The 17,502-nt window shown below is 41.7% G+C and overlaps 2 protein-coding genes and 1 pseudogene across 2 annotated transcripts; 2 read left to right on the top strand and 1 right to left on the bottom strand.

Annotated features, from left to right (window-relative positions):
- The first annotated feature begins 161 nt into the window (after nt 1-161).
- Nucleotides 162-3,658, top strand: LOC133905374 (cytochrome c-type biogenesis ccda-like chloroplastic protein 2; annotated as a pseudogene).
- Nucleotides 3,659-5,335: 1,677 nt separating this feature from the next.
- On the bottom strand, nt 5,336-9,753 carry LOC133905241 (uncharacterized). Its single transcript, XM_062346974.1, has 13 exons — nt 9,471-9,753; nt 9,284-9,381; nt 9,053-9,135; nt 8,806-8,932; nt 7,681-7,744; nt 7,294-7,391; nt 7,120-7,204; nt 6,884-7,007; nt 6,568-6,669; nt 6,424-6,488; nt 5,889-5,970; nt 5,716-5,795; nt 5,336-5,620 (listed from the first exon to the last, which is right to left on the bottom strand). Exons 1-13 carry the CDS (start codon nt 9,674-9,676, stop codon nt 5,563-5,565), a joined length of 1,272 nt encoding a protein of 423 aa, XP_062202958.1. The 5' UTR covers nt 9,677-9,753; the 3' UTR covers nt 5,336-5,562.
- Nucleotides 9,754-13,449: 3,696 nt separating this feature from the next.
- On the top strand, nt 13,450-16,500 carry LOC133905061 (calcium-binding protein CBP). Its single transcript, XM_062346763.1, has 5 exons — nt 13,450-14,157; nt 15,182-15,228; nt 15,425-15,600; nt 16,030-16,048; nt 16,172-16,500. Exons 1-5 carry the CDS (start codon nt 13,590-13,592, stop codon nt 16,274-16,276), a joined length of 915 nt encoding a protein of 304 aa, XP_062202747.1. The 5' UTR covers nt 13,450-13,589; the 3' UTR covers nt 16,277-16,500.
- Nucleotides 16,501-17,502: the final 1,002 nt, after the last annotated feature.

The following is a 17,502-nucleotide window of genomic DNA, read 5'->3' as shown; positions in this document are numbered from 1 at the left end:
AATTCTCCATTCTTGTATGTTATTGTCGTTATCTCCGATATAGCAGTAATCATATTTAAAGATGAAAAAAATCAAATTAATGGTATGCAAATGATCATAATTTTTTAATAATAAATTGAGAATTTCGTTAATATGGAATGGCTCGTAAGAAATTATCTCGTTAATCTACTCGTGCTGCTTAGCATTCCAATCTCGTTGGCCGCTGCTTCTCCACTCCACCATGCTCTCCGTCGCCATGGCCGCGCGCCCCGTTACCGTAAGCAGCTCACGCCGCCCCCATCTCCCAGCCAAGCCTGCTGCTGCTTCCGATCCCTCCTCCTCCCCTGGTACGTCTATGTCCGCGCTCGCTCGCGCGCGGTTATTTTATTCGTCCTTTTCCTATTTTTTGGTTCATGGAGTCAAATTGGAGGCGGCGGCGAGGCGCTCAGTCCTTCGCCCGCGCCGCCCCATGCTGCTGACGCCTATGGCCGGTAGCTCCTCCGAGCTTCCCTGTTCCGACATGTTTACTTTTGTTCGCAGTCTGTTAGATGAAATGGCTATGGCTGACATGAATGCAATGTCTAGGTTACAGTGGGGAGCCTGGTTGCTGCTGACGCCGCAAATGCTGCCGAGCTACAGGATTATCTAGTGAGGAGAATCACATGTGCCTTCAATTCTTCAAATCAGTTCCCTTTTCACCTTTTTAATGTTCCTTAAGGAGTTGCCGATGTTTGATTGATGGGGCATTTCAGGATTTGCCACTTTTAACACCGAGTGGTAGGCAATTTGCCACCCGGGCTCAGTTTCATAGACTCAGGATGGCCCGCATGTCAACCTCAGCGGAAAATTTGCACCTGTTAAGGGTGGCAAATCCAGAAATTACCCTTGATTGATAGTGTCAAGTTGTGATTACAGCATGGCTAACATGTCGAGTAATATTATTCATTGCATAAGCTGCAGCATGTATCAATTATAGTAAATAGCAACCACATACCTTTTTCACTTGTAAAGTATTCAATTTGTGCTTCTTATATCTCTCATGTTGCATATGTTTGCTTAGCCTTCCATTGCAGTGATTTATTGATTTTGCGTTAATCCCTGCAAACCACTTGCTTCTCATCAACACGGAGCATCAGGGCTCCTCTTGGATGACCTTAGCGTTGGAGATTGGTTTGGGGGTTTGTTCTTTGTTGTATTCAGCCGGGCAGCAGGCTAATGAGGCTGTTCAGGATTAGCTGTCTGCTCTCAGTTTCACTAGGTCTGGTTTTCTTTTTCACTATGTTAACTTCTTCTAAACAATTCTACCTCCTCAGTTATTCCTTTTCTCCGCTTACTGCCCATGTCTCTTTCTGTCTGATCTTTACCTTTCTTCTCCAGCTTGGCAGTCATTTTTGGCGCTGGACTTGTAACTAGTTTGTCTCCTTGTACACTCAGTGTTCTATCATCGACTCTAGGATATATATAGGTAACTAGTATAGGGGTTATCTTTGAGACTTGTTGGATTCCCCAGAACTGGTCACAATTGATGACTCTGATGTAGTCCTTTCTTCGTAAACTTTCAGGTGCATTTGGCTCTGGGAAAGACCCAGCTAAGGTAATTTAAGATGAATGGACAAATTGTGGTTCTCTATGCCATAAGAGAACTAGAAGAAATTTGCATTTATCTGTTAGGATATTTGTAAATTCAATATCTTATCTACACTAAACCACTTATATGAGTAGTTAAGTCTATTAATAATGTTGAAAGCTTGATATTTCCAGCTGGATACCTTAGCTATTCTTGGTGTTGCTGCTTCTTTTGCTGGAAAGGCTCATGGTCAGGTCGGACAAGGACTACCAGTGGCTGCTTCCGGATTGGCCATCATCATGGGATTGAACCTTCTGGAGGTAAATCACAGGGAAAAATGAAATGTAAACTGGAGCATATTAAATACAATTTTCTCCTCCCCTGTTTCCTTAAGCTATATCATCTATGAGATAAAGTAATGTCTGCTTTTCTCGATTTCTCTCTATAAATTCTGGTATAAAGTGATTGTAATGGTAGTACTTTCTGATGAAATTCATATTTCTGCTTTTGCTCCTTTGGAAGTACATATTAGCAAGTGGTTTTGCTCTAAACTGTTTATTTTCTGTTATTCTATATTTGAGTTGCAACTTCTGTCTTTTTTCAGTGATTTTGACCCTCGGGCTGCAGCAGCTAACCTCCCATCAAGTGATGCCTCCTGACATCATTGTTTATTTCCTATTAAAAAGACTAATCATCATCATCTTTTTCTTTAGTCACAAGTAATATCTTTCTTTTTTTCACTTATTTAATATTATTTTCAGGTGTACAAGCATATCTTGCTGGTCTTACATTTGCATTGGCAGCATCACCTTGCAGCACGCCTGTTCTCGCTACCCTTTTGGGATATGTTGCCACTTCAAGAGTATGTATGATTGGATACATAAGTTGCCTCCGCAGGCAATAGTTTATTACGGTTGTTTAAAGTTCAGCACTGCGAAAAATTGTGTTAGAGATTTTCAGCATGGAAACTTTGATTAATTGGTAAAATTAGCAAATAGTTACATTCTGCCATGCAGTGCTTTATTTTAGATTATATGCTTACCATAGTTTATGTGTTTTCTGAAATGATGATGATGTCATGTCACCACAACTTGAAGCTTTTTCTTTCAGGATCCAATTATTGGAGGAAGCTTGTTGTTGGCATACACAACCGGCTATGTTGCACCTCTTCTCATTGCAGCTTATTTTGCTGGAGCATTGCAGGTAAGGATGTTGTCTTATTTTTTCTTGAGGACTCCATGGTGGGTGTTTAACCCCAGTTGGAAAATTCCAACAAGATTTGAACTTTGAATTGCTTTTAAGACTTAATTAACAGCACCAGACCAATAGAACAAACTTGTTTGTTCTACTTTTATGCCCCTCATAATTAAGTTAATGGCCTTCTGTAGAGTTTGCTGTCATTCAGAAGATACTCAGCATGGATAAACCCAATCAGGTATCTACTTCTTACTGAAATCTGAATGATTCTGTAAAGTAATTGTTAATATTGGACTGAATATCCATTGGCATCTTGTGTTTTGTAGTCAAGAGTCTGAGATCAAAGACTTATATGGCAAGCTTTCATTTGCTTTCAGCTTATACAGTCATATGTACATCATATTGTTTAGTTTATAAACATTTGTGAGCTCTGTCCTCCTATAACCACTATGAATCTACTCCTTAAACTAGCTAACTCTTGAACTTTAGATATATAGATTGGCTGCCAAAAAAACCAGCACATCAAATGGCATATATGGACTGGTTGTTGTTTTGGCACCACATGTGTGAATGTCTTTGCAAACTATTGAACTTACCTATTTGCATAAGAAATGCCATCTGAGGTTGAGATCATTATCAATTGCTCCTTTATCTAGCATTATTTTCCCCTTTTCTAAAGATATGTGTTGCACTAACATTTTCATGGCAGTGGTGCATTTCTACTTGGTGGAGGTATTTATACCCTACTGGACAGGTGTTTCCTGCAACATCAATGGTAATGTAGGCCACTCTTGGACAAGAACTGCAAGGCAACTGTATGTTCAACATGCAATAAAAATGTATTTGGATGTAAAACAGCTAATCGATTAATGAATGCTAACAAACTATAGTCAGTTCTCTCTGCATTGTATAGGCATGCGGTGTTACCGGGATACAGGTGCGGGTGTTGGTATCCGACTCGGGTGCGGGTGTCCGATTCGGCGAACTCTAGAAAATAGGATTTGAGATTCGTCTAATATATATTATTTTTTAATTTTAAAAATGAAAGAAAATAAAGAAAAAAAATAAGATGGAAAGAGAAGAAGAATTAATAAGTGGGCTACTAGACTGTCTAGCCCACAAAATTAACCCCCAACTCATTCTATAACCTTAGCTCATACAATCCACGTTATCTTTCTCTAGCCCTAGCCCATCTAGTTCACTTCCTCCCCACCAGCCACCTCCGTCTCCTCTCCATCTGCCGCCTCCCCACCAACTGCCCCCGCCTCCTCTCCCCCAATGCCTCCCCACCAATTGTCACCTCCCCTCCTCTGACGCTGCCTCTGCCTCTTCTCCCTTCATTGGTGGCATGTACAACGATTTGGGACAATCAAAACATCTTGACCTCTATAGTCTGTATGGGTCTCGATAATTGGAGATCTACTCTGCTAAAATTATTTGTTTCTGGATACATTGGTAGAATATATGGAAATCCATACAAATAGCAGAGCAATGAAATATGCCTATACCCCTATGAATCGGGTTGAACCTATGATCTCAACTATCATTAGGTCATATCAGTGGTCGATGATTTGTGCAATGCTTCTCTCTTCAGCATGTTTTTTGTAGGGTGCAATAATACAAAATAATTATGTTAGTTACAACAATTTCACATGATAAGATAATCAAATGGTTACACAACCAGTTTGATGGGTGTCAACTTGCTCTGCACGTGCCCCAAGCTAAGTGAATTTTTGGGCTTATGGTGTTACAAATTATATCAAAGCATCAACAATCAACTGCAACTGGCATAGATTGAAATAAATAATTTCAGGGCCAGATTATTTATATATTATTCAGTAATGATTAATACTAGCATTGGCATAACCAAAATACCTTTTGGTTTTAATGTGAAGCGAGGCTGAAAGATCAGCGTGGTAACATAGACTGAAAGTATATAAGCGAGGTGATATGCACGCATAGTTTGTCCTAATGTGGAGGATGAGCGTCGAGTGAATTTTGGGTCGGGGGTGTTACATGTACCATGCTTCCACCACCATTCAACTTTATTTTGTTGTACAAATTGTTCTATTGATCTGTAATGCTTATTTCCTACAAACCATCATATATATACAACCCTCTTTCCAAAACAAAATAGTCCAACTGGTCGTTCAAAAACATCATGCTCAACCTACAGGACTTTCAACTTGCTTGCTGCCGCATTCAACTTCTTGCGGACTGTAAATTACTCCAAGATTAAGTTGACTAATGTCAAGCATCAAGAATGTAAATCACACTTCATCTTCTCACCAAGGTTCTAAATAGCTAGCTATAGCTGTTTTGGACCTCAAACACGAAGCGATGGGCCAATCTTCTGCTATATGAGCTATAAGCGCTATAGCCCTAAATAGCTACGCTATTTGCCATAGCTTGTAGCTAGAGATAGCTCCGCTATCCTAAGTATGTACCTACAATAAATCAGTTTTAAAATCCAACTTCGCTATAAGGCATAGAATTATTTTTTTATAAGGTTGAACTATGAGAAAACCTTGCAAGACAACATATCTTGCTCTTTTTCAATACTTCAACACTCATTTCTTAATGATTAAGTACTTCTATTAAGAATATTATGACATATAGTATTAATATATTATATTTAGTACATTCGCTTGTACAATATCTTAATAATTTTTCCAAACATGAACTATATTATGTAAAAGTTTTAATTTTTTTATTTGCTAATACTAAAACTCGTCAAAGGATAGCTCCCGCGACAGCTTATGTAGCTTTTCTAGGACTATGCCATGAAGCCGCGAAAATCGTGATTTAAAGCTTGCTTCTCACACATAAATTCCTAGGCCAACTTCCTTCGGATCAGTTTCTACCATCCAAGAAGGCCTGCGAATTGAAGTGGAAGAACATGTTTAGCTCAAAGAAAACATACGAGTTGAAACATTATATAATGTTTTTGAGGTTGGACAAAGAGAAATTACTTGTTCATCACGAAGTTGGTTGTCCCTTGAGATGCACGCTCAAGAAGCAGCTTCCTTGCTTCGATTGCTATTCCCTCCGGCTTCATTATAACAAATTGAGACAGTTAGTTTGGGAAATAAAGTCCTCTAGTATTTTCTTTTCATTTCTTTTCTTCCACTAAAGCATTACTCACTTCTTCTGGAAACCAAACACCGGGTTGTGTGTTGCCCTCAAGAACTGCTAAAACAAACGCTGCTGTTGCATAGCCCACCGACCTGAGAATTCCAATGTAGCATGCTTAGATGCAATGCAGACAGTATTCCCTAGTAATTTTGGTCACTGGTAAAAACTGAAGATCACACCAGAACTTCTCAAATGAAGTAAGTATTAATAAGTAGCCCAGTTTCATATGGTGAAATTTTACTAATTTTTTTTCTTAAAATTAGCATTGTAAGAGAATACAAAGAAAACAAAAAATATGAAGTAAGTATCAGTAAGTAGCCCAGTTTTATACAAAAGATAGAAACTAATGGTTTTCCAAAGGAAGATGTTGTAAACCAAAGGAAACTATCAATAAAAACTGTGTTGTGGTTTGTACGAAGTTAATGTGAAGCTTCCTATTTGTAACTAATCAGATAGTTGGGATAAAAATGTTACAAACTAGAATTCTAGATATCAATTAGGTATTGGATCTCGAGGATGCTCAATTGCTCATGCTCTGTACTTACAAAGATAATTTTTTATGAGTAAATAATCCAATAGTATTCCGGCCATTTGAACATTCCAAGTCTACCTACAGAAACAAAATGAATTTGATCAGGCAATGGCCATTCGTAGCCCAGTACTAAACTTGACACAGGTAAAGAACTTACTCTCATGGAGACACGCTCTCCTACAATGCCATCAACGGCTCTAACCAAGGGATCAACAGACTCGACCAACTTTTGGACCTTATTTTTATCCCTCAAGTACTCCTGAAAAGGACCAAGATGATGTTGGTTTAACTGTAATACAAGAATTATTGGTTAAATGTTGTAATTGCAGAAAGATAAATGCTATTAGCTGTCTGCAACATCCATTATTTTAATTGCTATTGCTAGTAGCAACTATATTTAAAAGTAGCAATTATATTTAAAAGGGATCTGATTAATTAACTTCATAATGCATAATCTGAGAAAAAAAACATACAACAGGTAAAAAGTTTGCGAAAGCCTGCATTCCCCAATTCCAGTAGAAAGGAGCAGTACCAAATCGAGCACTAACAGTTGGCACACCTAAAATCTTAAAAGCACTCTTCACTTCAGGCAAATTCCTGGAATAGGTAATGTAATATGAAATTTATTAGCTTTCTTTCTGGTTATATTGGATTTCCATTTTGTCAAGTATAAGATATGGAAAGGTAAATATTATCCCAAAGTACTTACAATAAGTAAACATTTTTCTTTCTGACCCCCTTTCCAAAATCAATGCTCAGAGCTCCACTGTAGGGCTTCAATTTGATTTCTTCTCCTGAATTAGTAATACAAATAAGAATGATTTAAGATTTTCCCTTACAGTGAGGAACCCCATAGGTGCACTAATGAAGAAATTGGAAGTACCCTTGTTATATGCAATTACATCCTCCCCAAGAAGCAGAAAACTTGTTGTCAGTATTGTTGGGCCAGCACCACCAGAACCTGCAGTATAGTAGAAGAATCTAAAAAGGGATTTAGCAACATATAGAATAGATATGGATGCATAGAAACACTAATTACTAACATCATAAATCAAGAAATCGTTGATGACAAGGGTTAATGCAATACAGTGATTATGCAGATGTCTTCAGTATAAAAGGAATACTTGGCCTATCTATTAGGAGAGAAAACATATCATTGGGCATAGCAATTTAACTGCTACATGACAACAGAACCAAATCCAATCACCCTTCCTGTACATCGAATGACTATTTTGACATAATCCTTTTCTAGACAATGTAGAACTCTAACCTTAGTCTTTCAGGTTCGCCAGCATTTTCACTTCTGGCAGCATGGACAAGTTCAGCAGCCATAACTGTCACAAGAGAAGAATACAATGAAAAATACGATACAAGCACTAAAAAAAATCAAGATATTCGCCTCTTCTAGATAGCCACTCCTATTACTAAATTAAAGCACCACCATCTATGTATAAATTGCACTAAATTGGTGTGATCCACTTTGATTTTTATCACATTCTGTCCTGGGAAAAGGCATGTGCCATCTGAGTTCCTTCCTCAGTTTGAGGAGGACAGGGTTATTTAAAGCTTGACAAATAAATTATACTCCATTCCTCCATGCATCGAAAATGTATGTAATTTTGGACAATGTGTAGTCAGATGATCTTAACTATGACCGCTAATATGAGAAAATGTATTTAGCTTGACAAAGTGAACGAAATATTAATATGTTTGTCAGAAAAATACCCTCATTGCATTATATTTCCATAACTTTTACCAACACATTGTGATAAAAAAATATCAGTAAATGTTGTTTCTTCGAGATCGTGCTATGCCTAGACCTGAGCATTTTTTGGCCCGGCCCGAAAAAGCCCACCCATGGAGGACTGATGGTTCTTACTTGGCAGAGGACAGCAGGCCCGAAACACCCCGGGCCTGGCCCAAGCCCGGCCTAGGCTTGACCCGAGCCTGGTCTGAAATTGCAGGCCCAACAGCCTGTAATGGGCGGGCCTAGGCAACAAAATTCAGCCCGACAAAAACCAGGCCTTTTCTCGGCCCGGCCGAGAAATGCTCAGGTCTAGCTATGTCATTGTTATGAATTCAAGTACAGAGGGAGCACCTAATTGCTCATTTGACTTTCTATTAGATTATATTTCTATATATATTTCAATTTCGGGCACACTATACTTGACATTAATTTATTTGGTGAGTCATAGAAAATTTCCTCGTTTCCCCTCTTCATACTAGATTGACTTCACATCTTGTGCTTCCATTCAAAAACTATAGTGGAGTATCACATGATTTATCTAAATTGTCGTCCAAAAAGATGTCGTTGTGCAGTTCATCAAAAGAATAAGCACACGCAAGGAAACTTGTGAATACTAAATTACTAATAAAAAGAAGATACCCTAATTACCATTGCTGACTCCAGGATATATGCCAGCAGTAGTAATAGCTGGAACACCAGCAGCTTTTGCTTGTTCGTGGAAGCTTTTTGCTCTCCACGAATAGTCCGTGTCATCGCAAACATCAATATACGCTGTCTGTTCAGAAAAAAGTGTTAAGTGTGCCAATAGCATTTTCAGGTCAGTAACATATCGCTAACTTCAACAGATGTAGCAACTTTTTTTTTCAATTGAGCCTCAAGAACGACAGGTTTCCACCTTAGTAGATATTGCTGCCTCCAATACGGTGCACTTTTCCTGCCTTTGGAAAGGCCCAGCAGTATGGACAACTATATCCACATCTGGGAAAAGAGAAATTTTCAGGTTAGTTATGCTTCTCCTGGAGCAAAACTAAACATTGGTTGAGGTGCTCAAACATGAGGACTTGTTAAAAGCTTTGCAATAGCCTTCACTGCTATCGCAGCAGACGCAGGATGTTGCATTACTAACCCTGTAGCGCTTCCTCCAACATGCTCGCCTTGCGGGTATCAACTTGGACAAACTCGGATTGCTCTCCGAGTTTAGATGCAAAGGATTCACCTTTCTCCCTGGTAAAATGGCCTACCAATAAGTGGCAGAGGAGGATAACGTAAGAGACAATGGACTGGTGCGGAGGAGGTGGTGTCAAGGTACCCACCGGTTCCTGCCTCCGACGAGGATGTTGAGGTCGGGGCGGAGCTTGAAGAGCGCGGTGGCCGTGGAGCCGCCGACGCGGCCGGTGCCGCCCAGCACGAGCACGCGGGCGCTCCTCGAGGGCCTGCTCTTGGCAGCGTCCCTGGAGGGTGCGGCGGCGGCGGCGGCGGCGGGAGGCGCGCATGCTCTGACGATGCCCATGGAGGCCATTCCGGGCCGTGGGCTTATCGGCTACGCACACCGTGCTCTCACCGAAGGATGTGGTGACTGGTGAGCTTCCCAAATTGGAGCGCAGGAACGACATGTCAGATGTGTGGTCGTTGGCAGCCCCTGGCACGGTGGCGCCATCTCGTGCTGTCGTGTGTCATGCACAGGCACAGCTGCAACACTACTATTCCAGGATTTTTTTTTTGATTTTTTATATTTTTAAAATAAAAATTGAAAAATTATATAACTATTTTTCAATTTTGCAAATCTAGGTTCTCGTGGTCTTTTCAACCAGCGACAGGTTTAAAATAAAGAATACCATGTATCAATACTCTTAAATTTTTAAAATATTATCACAAAACACTATCAAAATAGTCATACAAAATTCTGAAAAGAATTGGTGGTGTAGAGGATGCTATAATATAGTTATTCAAAAAAATTCAGCATAAAAACTTGTATAATGAGAAAAAAAAGATAAACTCCAAAATTTATCTTTTTTCTCATTGTAAAGGTCAAGCTTTTGTTTGAAAATTTTTATGGGCTAGATGATAGCATATTCTACTTTATATTTTTTTGAATTTTTCATGACTAATTTGATAGTGTTTGAATTTCAAAGCATTGGAACGTGAAATGTTTTGGATTTTTAAACCCATTGCCCGTCGGAATGGCTATAAGAACCTATCTAGATTTACAAAATTCCAAAACGACGCATATTTTTACAATTTTTTACTTAGAAAATATTAAAATAAAAAGGTTCTATTCCGGTGCTGGGTGGGCTTGTGTTGTTTGCAGTTGTCAATTCATCAAGATGGGCTCCGCATGCCGCCTCCGAGCCGTTGACAGACACGCTCCAATTTCCAACCCGCTTTCGGTCATAATAATAAGGATGCTGCCCGAGCCTCGACGCGAGTTTGCACCATGTTTTTTCGTTTATTTTCAGATCTACCTCTTGTGTGTGAAGCTAAAAGGGGATCGTGATGTGTCCGTCACCTACGGAACCAGCTGGTTTCGTCGATTCCTAGAAGGACGCTTTGCTTCGTATAGATGTAGGTCTGTGTGTATGTGTTGAGTGTGTGAGGTGGTGTGTGTTGTTGTGTGTATGCATGTATGAACAGATGCTACATTTGTACCCAGTCGAGAGGTGTAAAAAAAAAGGATGCTGCCAGCGATCTGCCGTCCGATTTATCGGAAGCTCTAACAGTTGGTTGCAATGTGGAAAAATAACATCTGCATCATTAAAAGTCAATATTTATAATATTAAAAAATATGAATCAAAATAGCTCGTTGTATGTATCTGATTTCAGAAAAAAAATTCACCGCAACATCACTCCATATTTTACGTAATATTTTCACGTGAAACCTCATGAGGTCACTCGACTTTGAACTCATGTAGTAAATCTTAAATGAGATCGACTCCTTAACTAATCTCACTAAAAAATAACATCAAAAAGATCATAATCTATAAAATCAAGTTTCTCATCTCTAAATACAACATCAGTCATCCTAAACAACTGCAACATCCAAAAGCTATGGCAATATCTCAAAACACATATTACAACGTCCCAATACACTTAATGCAACATTAGTACAACCAAATTACATATAGCAATATCTCCAATTATTTGTTGTAGCATCCTTAATCACATATTACAACATTCGAAATCATCAGTTGCAACTGTCGGTGTATTTAGAACCAGGGGTCCCTAAGTCCCGAGGCCAGGCCGGCCATCCACCACATGTCACCACCCTGCAAGGTAAGTAGAAGCTAAGTCCCGGGAGAAGGTGCTCAGGGCCGCCGCCTCTGGTTCCCGAGCACCCTAGTTCCCCGATGATCCGCAGAGCCCAAATACCAAGAAGGAAGTGCTCGGGAGAGAGTGCTCGGGGCTGCACGTGGCAGCCCCCGAGGACTCGGTGCCCCGAAGGTCCCACCGAAGTGCTCGGGAGAGAGTGCTCGGGGCTGCACGTGGCAGCCCCCGAGGACTCGGTTCCCCGAAGGTTCGCGCAAGATCATTCAACGACCCGAAGGGTCCCGTCGTCAGGGTGTCATCCAGTCAAAGGCCCAATGCCGCATTTAATAGGCACGCGCGGTCTGACATCCTGACATCCTGACATTCTCAGCTGCCCACGCCCCAGTGTCAGACCCTGCCATGCACTGGCAGGGGGTCGTGGGTCCATTAAATGCACGGGTCCCGTCCCGTTTCATCCAGGTGCCTCGGGATAACGTTGCCAGAATCGAAGCGCTCCGCCTGCCACCCTGCCCTGGCAGAAGAACAAGACAGGGTGGGCGCACCGGGCACCTCTGAGGCTGCCCGGTGGGCCCCTTTTATGGCGCCCCGAGGCTTCCGCAGCGGCTGGTGGTCGAATGCGCGCCGCATTTCTCCACCGCCCCTGTCACTTCGCCAAGATGAAATGATTACGCCTTTCTCCGTGGCACCTTGGCATTCGCGTCCCCTCTTTCCCATTCAGGATATGTTGAGGTCAGCGCGCCTATAAAAGGAAAGGATGGAGAACACTAAAAAAGGAGAGAGCAACAGCCCCCGACCACAAGACGACCAAGAGACCAGACAACCAACAATCTCCGGCGAACCAGGCCAAAGATAGATCGACAGACACTCGAACCAGCTCAAGTTAAGCTAGAACATAAGAGCCTCAAGCTCTTTGTAAACAGTTCTCCCCTTAGAACCAGATACCTCCTTGAAGAATCCCCTTCAAAGATAAATATAGCGCTCATACAGGAGTAGGGTGTTACGCCTCCGTGCGGCCCGAACCTGTCTAAAACCCAGCGTACCCACTTTTCCTTGCATTAGGGTGATCGTCTCCCACTAGCCATCGCATTTATTTCCGTTCCCGCTTATTTCCCACACAAGCTTTTCCAGGATCATCCCTCCGGCCGAATCTCTAAAAAGGGGTCTCTCGGGATCCCTGCGACAGGAGTTCACTCTCCGACAGCAACATTCCAAACACATCCCCGAAAAAAATATCTCAAATCACATTTGCAACATCAAAAAATACTAATAATAACATCTTAGATATGTTGATACAACATAAAAAATACAACATTTCCAAAATCACATGTTACGGTTTTCACCGTCCATTTCCTCTTCAGCTAATAAACTCTATTTATGATAGTGACAAATCTGTTGTGCTTCAACCGATGAGTTTAGACCTTCGACCACTGTAGAGTCAAATGAAAGGAGCTTCGACATCTTCACACAATATGAAACATCAGCCCGCAAGCACCACCTTGTTGGAGTTCTAGATCTCACAAAATCCAACCAGCCCTAGCTCAATAATATCATATGAAGGGAGCTCCGGCATCTTCACGCATAAAACCATCACCCCATAATCTCCTGCTCCGTAGCTTTCTTTGAGGCCCTGCAGTGAGAGAGAGAGGGGGCAGGAGCAAACTGAGTAAGCCAAGCTTGGCCAGTGTGCTCCGGAAGAAAGAAACAATTGAGAACTGGTCGATGAGGATGTGCACGTGATACGAAAAGGGTAAAGGGCACGGAAGACAAAACTCGCTGGAAGCCGAGAAGACGTATACGCGTGAGCGTATGAGCAAGCTCGGTATTTTTAGCGGCATCGGAAGTCTTGCTCTATCATTATCGTAATATAATAGGACATGAATCCAGTCAGAGGTGGCACAGTAATTTGTGGGTACTGTAGTAATACTGTACCACTGAAATCCTACCCATCCATTAGCGATCCGACGGACGAGAAAATGCGAACTGCGAGTTAATGTAGCACGCCTGACCAGACGATACGAATCCTAATATATAATAAAGCCCTGCCCTGCCCCGTTCCGTCGTCCTCTGCTCGGCTGCGCCCACCTGCTCCATTCCTTCCCATCGGAAGCAATTCCCCAAGCGCAGGCCATCGCTTCCTGATCTCGTCGTCTCCCGACCCGAAAACCCCCATGGCCGGCTACCCACCCCCCGGCCCCGGCTACCCCTACGGCGGCGGCGGAGGCTACGGGGCCCCACCGCCCTACGGCTCCTCCCCCGCCCCCTCCGCCCCGCCCTACGGCGAGAAGCCCCCCAAGGAAGGCAAGACCTCCTCGGCGGCGCCCCCTTACTACGGTGCCCCGCCCTCAACCCAGCCCCACCCCTACGGGGGCGGATACGGGGCCCCGCCCGCCGGCCAGTCGTACAGCGCGCCCTACGGCGCCCCGCCGCCCTCGTCGTCGCCGTACGGGGCTCCGCCGCCCTCGGCCGCACCCTACGGGGCCCCGCCTCCCTCGTCGGCGCCGTACGGGGCAGCGGGCGGGTACGGGAGCCCGTTCGCGGCGCTGGTGCCGTCGGCGTTCCCCCCCGGGACGGACCCCAACGTGGTGGCGTGCTTCCAGGCGGCGGACCGCGACGGGAGCGGGATGATCGACGACAAGGAGCTGCAGTCCGCGCTGTCCGGGTACAACCAGAGCTTCAGCCTCCGCACCGTCCACCTCCTCATGTACCTCTTCACCAACACCAACGTCCGCAAGATCGGTAATTTCATCATGCTCTTCCCCTCTTTCGTCCTGCCATTGTTCGCTCTAGGGTGCGGCTTGGCGCGGCGCGGTGTGGTAGCTTGTGGGTGGCTATTTGCTCGTCATGCTGGTCAGCGGTGCTGTGGTTTAGGTGTTGCGTGGTGCACTCAGGGCAGCACGTGCAAGTTTCCGGATTTGCCAAGCTGCCCAAGGTATTTTGACTTTGGATTGGGAAACGGAGGACTTCCGCCATCTGCCGAATGACCTAGTTCAGCTCGATGGGTTTAGAATTTTTTTAGAATGCTAACAGGCAGTGACAGGCACGCAGAGTGGTCTTGTCTGTGGTCTGTAGTGGCAATTTGATCGTTTTTTTAAATAAGTGAAGAGTCCACTTTCCTTTTAGACTTGGATCGAGTGGCCAAATATTGACTTGATCAAGTAGATTCATTTCTTTACATGAAAAATGATATTGTAGAGGCGTAGAGTGTAGATGACTTGAGTTGGTCCTGCAGTATTATTTTCCAGTCCAGACTAGGTCTCATGCACTATAGATACAGCACCAAGTAACATGAAGTTCCTGTTAGCTTATTGAAACCATGGAACTTCTTTGTAGTGCATTAAGTGGTGCTCCTGGCCATGTCGCTCTGTAACACTGAACAGGTAGTTTCAGTTTAATAATGGTAATTTGGTGCCATATGGACATTCATATTTGCTGGAGTTCTTAGTGTTGGATTCAGTCTGGTAGAGATTCTTTTTAAGTTGAAAGTACTAACAAGGTCTTCACAATGTTAATCATTTTTGGATGGTTTTCATATATATTTTTTGTTTCCTTTTGTTATGCAATACAGAGATTTAAGTCATGAATTGTGAATCTCACAATTAGTCTCAACTCAAAAGACCAGTGCTAAGTTGTGTTTTTTTCTTTCTTTATTTGACATGTATGAAATATGCCTATATTAGGTTCACCATTTCCCTTTTATCTCATGTACCTTCCCTTTCTCTAAGTATCTCATATCTTTTTTCTTTCTTTTTCATCCTTTCAGGGCCCAAGGAATTTACTTCTGTGTTTTACAGTCTTCAGAATTGGAGAGTAAGATGACCTGCAACTTAATGTTCATTTTCCCCTTCACTTTTATGCAAGCAAGGCAATCAGCTAATTTAATGATGACCTGCAACTTAATGTTCCTTTTCCCCTTTACTTTTATGCAAGCAAGGCAATCAGCTAATTTAATGAAGTAATGTTTCCCAGTTAGCATTGCTTTTTAATGTTTCGCCATATTGTTCAGGCAATATTTGAGAGGTTTGACCGTGATCGTAGTGGTAAGATTGATGCATCAGAACTGCGTGATGCTCTTCTCAGTCTGGGATATTCTGTTTCTCCAACCGTGCTAGACCTGCTTGTGTCTAAATTTGACAAGACTGGGGGCAAGAGCAGAGCGATTGAATATGATAACTTCATTGAGTAAGAACCTTCCTTCAATTTAAGTAGGCTCATTATTGCCCAATGAATTTACATGTGTTGTACCGTGTTCAACCTTAAGAATCTTATTCAGATCAAATGGCTGTAGTTTCTTAGAATTTCTACACAAGATTTGGCGAAGCGCTTGTCCTCATTTTTTAACAATTTGTAACTCGCTGATATCTGCCTATGCCATTGACCATAATTGGTGAAACAAGTTGTTCTATATTTTGAAACAAAAACTTTTCTTAACTTGTGAAAGATCAAACTAGAAACTGGTTTGTTCATCAACTGGCCTCCTAAGTTTCAGCCATGTTTTCTGATGCAAGACTATTGTGACAGTTAATACTGATAAAAACTGGATATGTTCTATTTGCTTTCAGTTTGTCCAGTACCACAATTCTAACTGTGTTTTCTTTTTTACCTCTGCAGATGTTGCCTCACTGTTAAGGTAATGCCTCCACCATACCAAGCGAGTGCAAACACAAACAGTCTCACCAAACTTCTCTGTATCTTATCTCAGATATGCATTTCTGATCACATCTGTGCTCATTTCTTTGAACTACTTTTGCAGGGCCTGACCGAGAAGTTCAAGGAAAAGGACACTGCATTCTCTGGATCAGCAACTTTCACTTATGAGGCTTTCATGTTGACCGTACTCCCTTTCCTCATTGCCTAAAGCCGTGTACTTCAGAGTTCAGACCAAGCTATAAGCGTACCATGCCAGTTGTGGTTCTTTTCGAAGAGTGTTTTTTTTAGCGAAGTTTTAATTCTGAGTATTTTAGCTATGTTGCTGCTTTGCCCATCTGACATACCTTAAAAGATAACTGACGGTCGTTGATTGTATTTGAGTGGAATATACAGTGATGTTAATGGTAACCAGAAAATGTTGCGGTATGTTTATTTGATCTGTCAGCTCATGAAAAATGTATCTAGTCATCTTCTGATATCAAACTTATTTGTGGCCGCTCCGTAGTCTGCACCTTGCCAAATTTATCCAAGGTTGTTTGCTTTCTGCGCTCAGCTGTTATGAGCACCTTACAGCTCTACCCTGTTCATTTCCGCACCATCACTGATTCACTGCTATAGCGATGCGAGTGAATACCAATGGGTAGTTGGTTCACCCTGGTTCATTTGTACTCCAAATCTAATAAGAAAATGAATTAGCAATTAGATAGAAAAGCATTAGATTTAATTGTATAGAGTGAGTTTTGGGTTGAACAAAAAGTTAAAAAGCTACAGGCCAGCGCTACCTGGCTCGGCAAGGAGCAATGAACAGTCGGACGTGCATATTCATTTCATGTATTGTAAGTAGATGTAGAAAGTAGGGAGAGAGAGTAGGGAATTAATACTTATATTAATCTCTGAAACAGTCATTACATACATAATATATACAGAGAGAGAGCGTGAAAGGGCGGCCAGGCATGCATTGGGAAGTTGGTTGCTCCCAACGGGTGACCTTTCATGTGTAACTACCAATTATAGAGATTAACGGTTAATGACAGTTATTTGATTAATTGATCATATATTAATCTTATCTAAAAGATGTCGTTTCACAAAATTCCTCTTGATCAATTATACTATTTGGAAACTTCTTGTTGAAACTTCTCCAAAATCCTATGGGAAAATATGAGAAGGAATAATATGTTGATATGTCATTAAAACTCTTTTAAACATCAATGCAAAAAATATAAGGAGAAAATGATATGATATATATTGGTTATTGCCTCGTTGTAAACTCATATGAGAAACTTAGAAAGTAAAAAACTCATTGGTGAGTTTAGAGACAATAATTATGATCTATGAATTATATTAAAACCTCCAAAAAATCACTTAAGAAAATAGAAGGAATAAGATAGATATTACCTCATTAAAAACCTTATATGAGAAATTATATAGAAAAAA

This window comes from Phragmites australis, chromosome 22 (genome assembly GCF_958298935.1).
Source record: "Phragmites australis chromosome 22, lpPhrAust1.1, whole genome shotgun sequence".
In the NCBI taxonomy this organism is placed as follows: domain Eukaryota; kingdom Viridiplantae; phylum Streptophyta; class Magnoliopsida; order Poales; family Poaceae; genus Phragmites; species Phragmites australis.
This window is presented reverse-complemented; position numbering and strand designations above follow the sequence as displayed.

What these genes read in the sequence shown, in the direction of transcription:
- LOC133905241 (XM_062346974.1), bottom strand. Translation starts at nt 9,676, where the DNA reads ATGGCCTCCATGGGCATCGTCAGAGCATGCGCGCCTCCCGCCGCCGCC. An exon ending in GTTGGAGGAAGCGCTACAGG is followed by an intron (nt 9,136 to 9,283) that starts GTTAGTAATGCA and finishes CTCTTTTCCCAG; the next exon opens with ATGTGGATATAGTTGTCCAT. An exon ending in GGCGAACCTGAAAGACTAAG is followed by an intron (nt 7,392 to 7,680) that starts GTTAGAGTTCTA and finishes ATCCCTTTTTAG; the next exon opens with ATTCTTCTACTATACTGCAG.
- LOC133905061 (XM_062346763.1), top strand. Translation starts at nt 13,590, where the DNA reads ATGGCCGGCTACCCACCCCCCGGCCCCGGCTACCCCTACGGCGGCGGC. An exon ending in CACCAACGTCCGCAAGATCG is followed by an intron (nt 14,158 to 15,181) that starts GTAATTTCATCA and finishes TCATCCTTTCAG; the next exon opens with GGCCCAAGGAATTTACTTCT. An exon ending in ACAGTCTTCAGAATTGGAGA is followed by an intron (nt 15,229 to 15,424) that starts GTAAGATGACCT and finishes CATATTGTTCAG; the next exon opens with GCAATATTTGAGAGGTTTGA.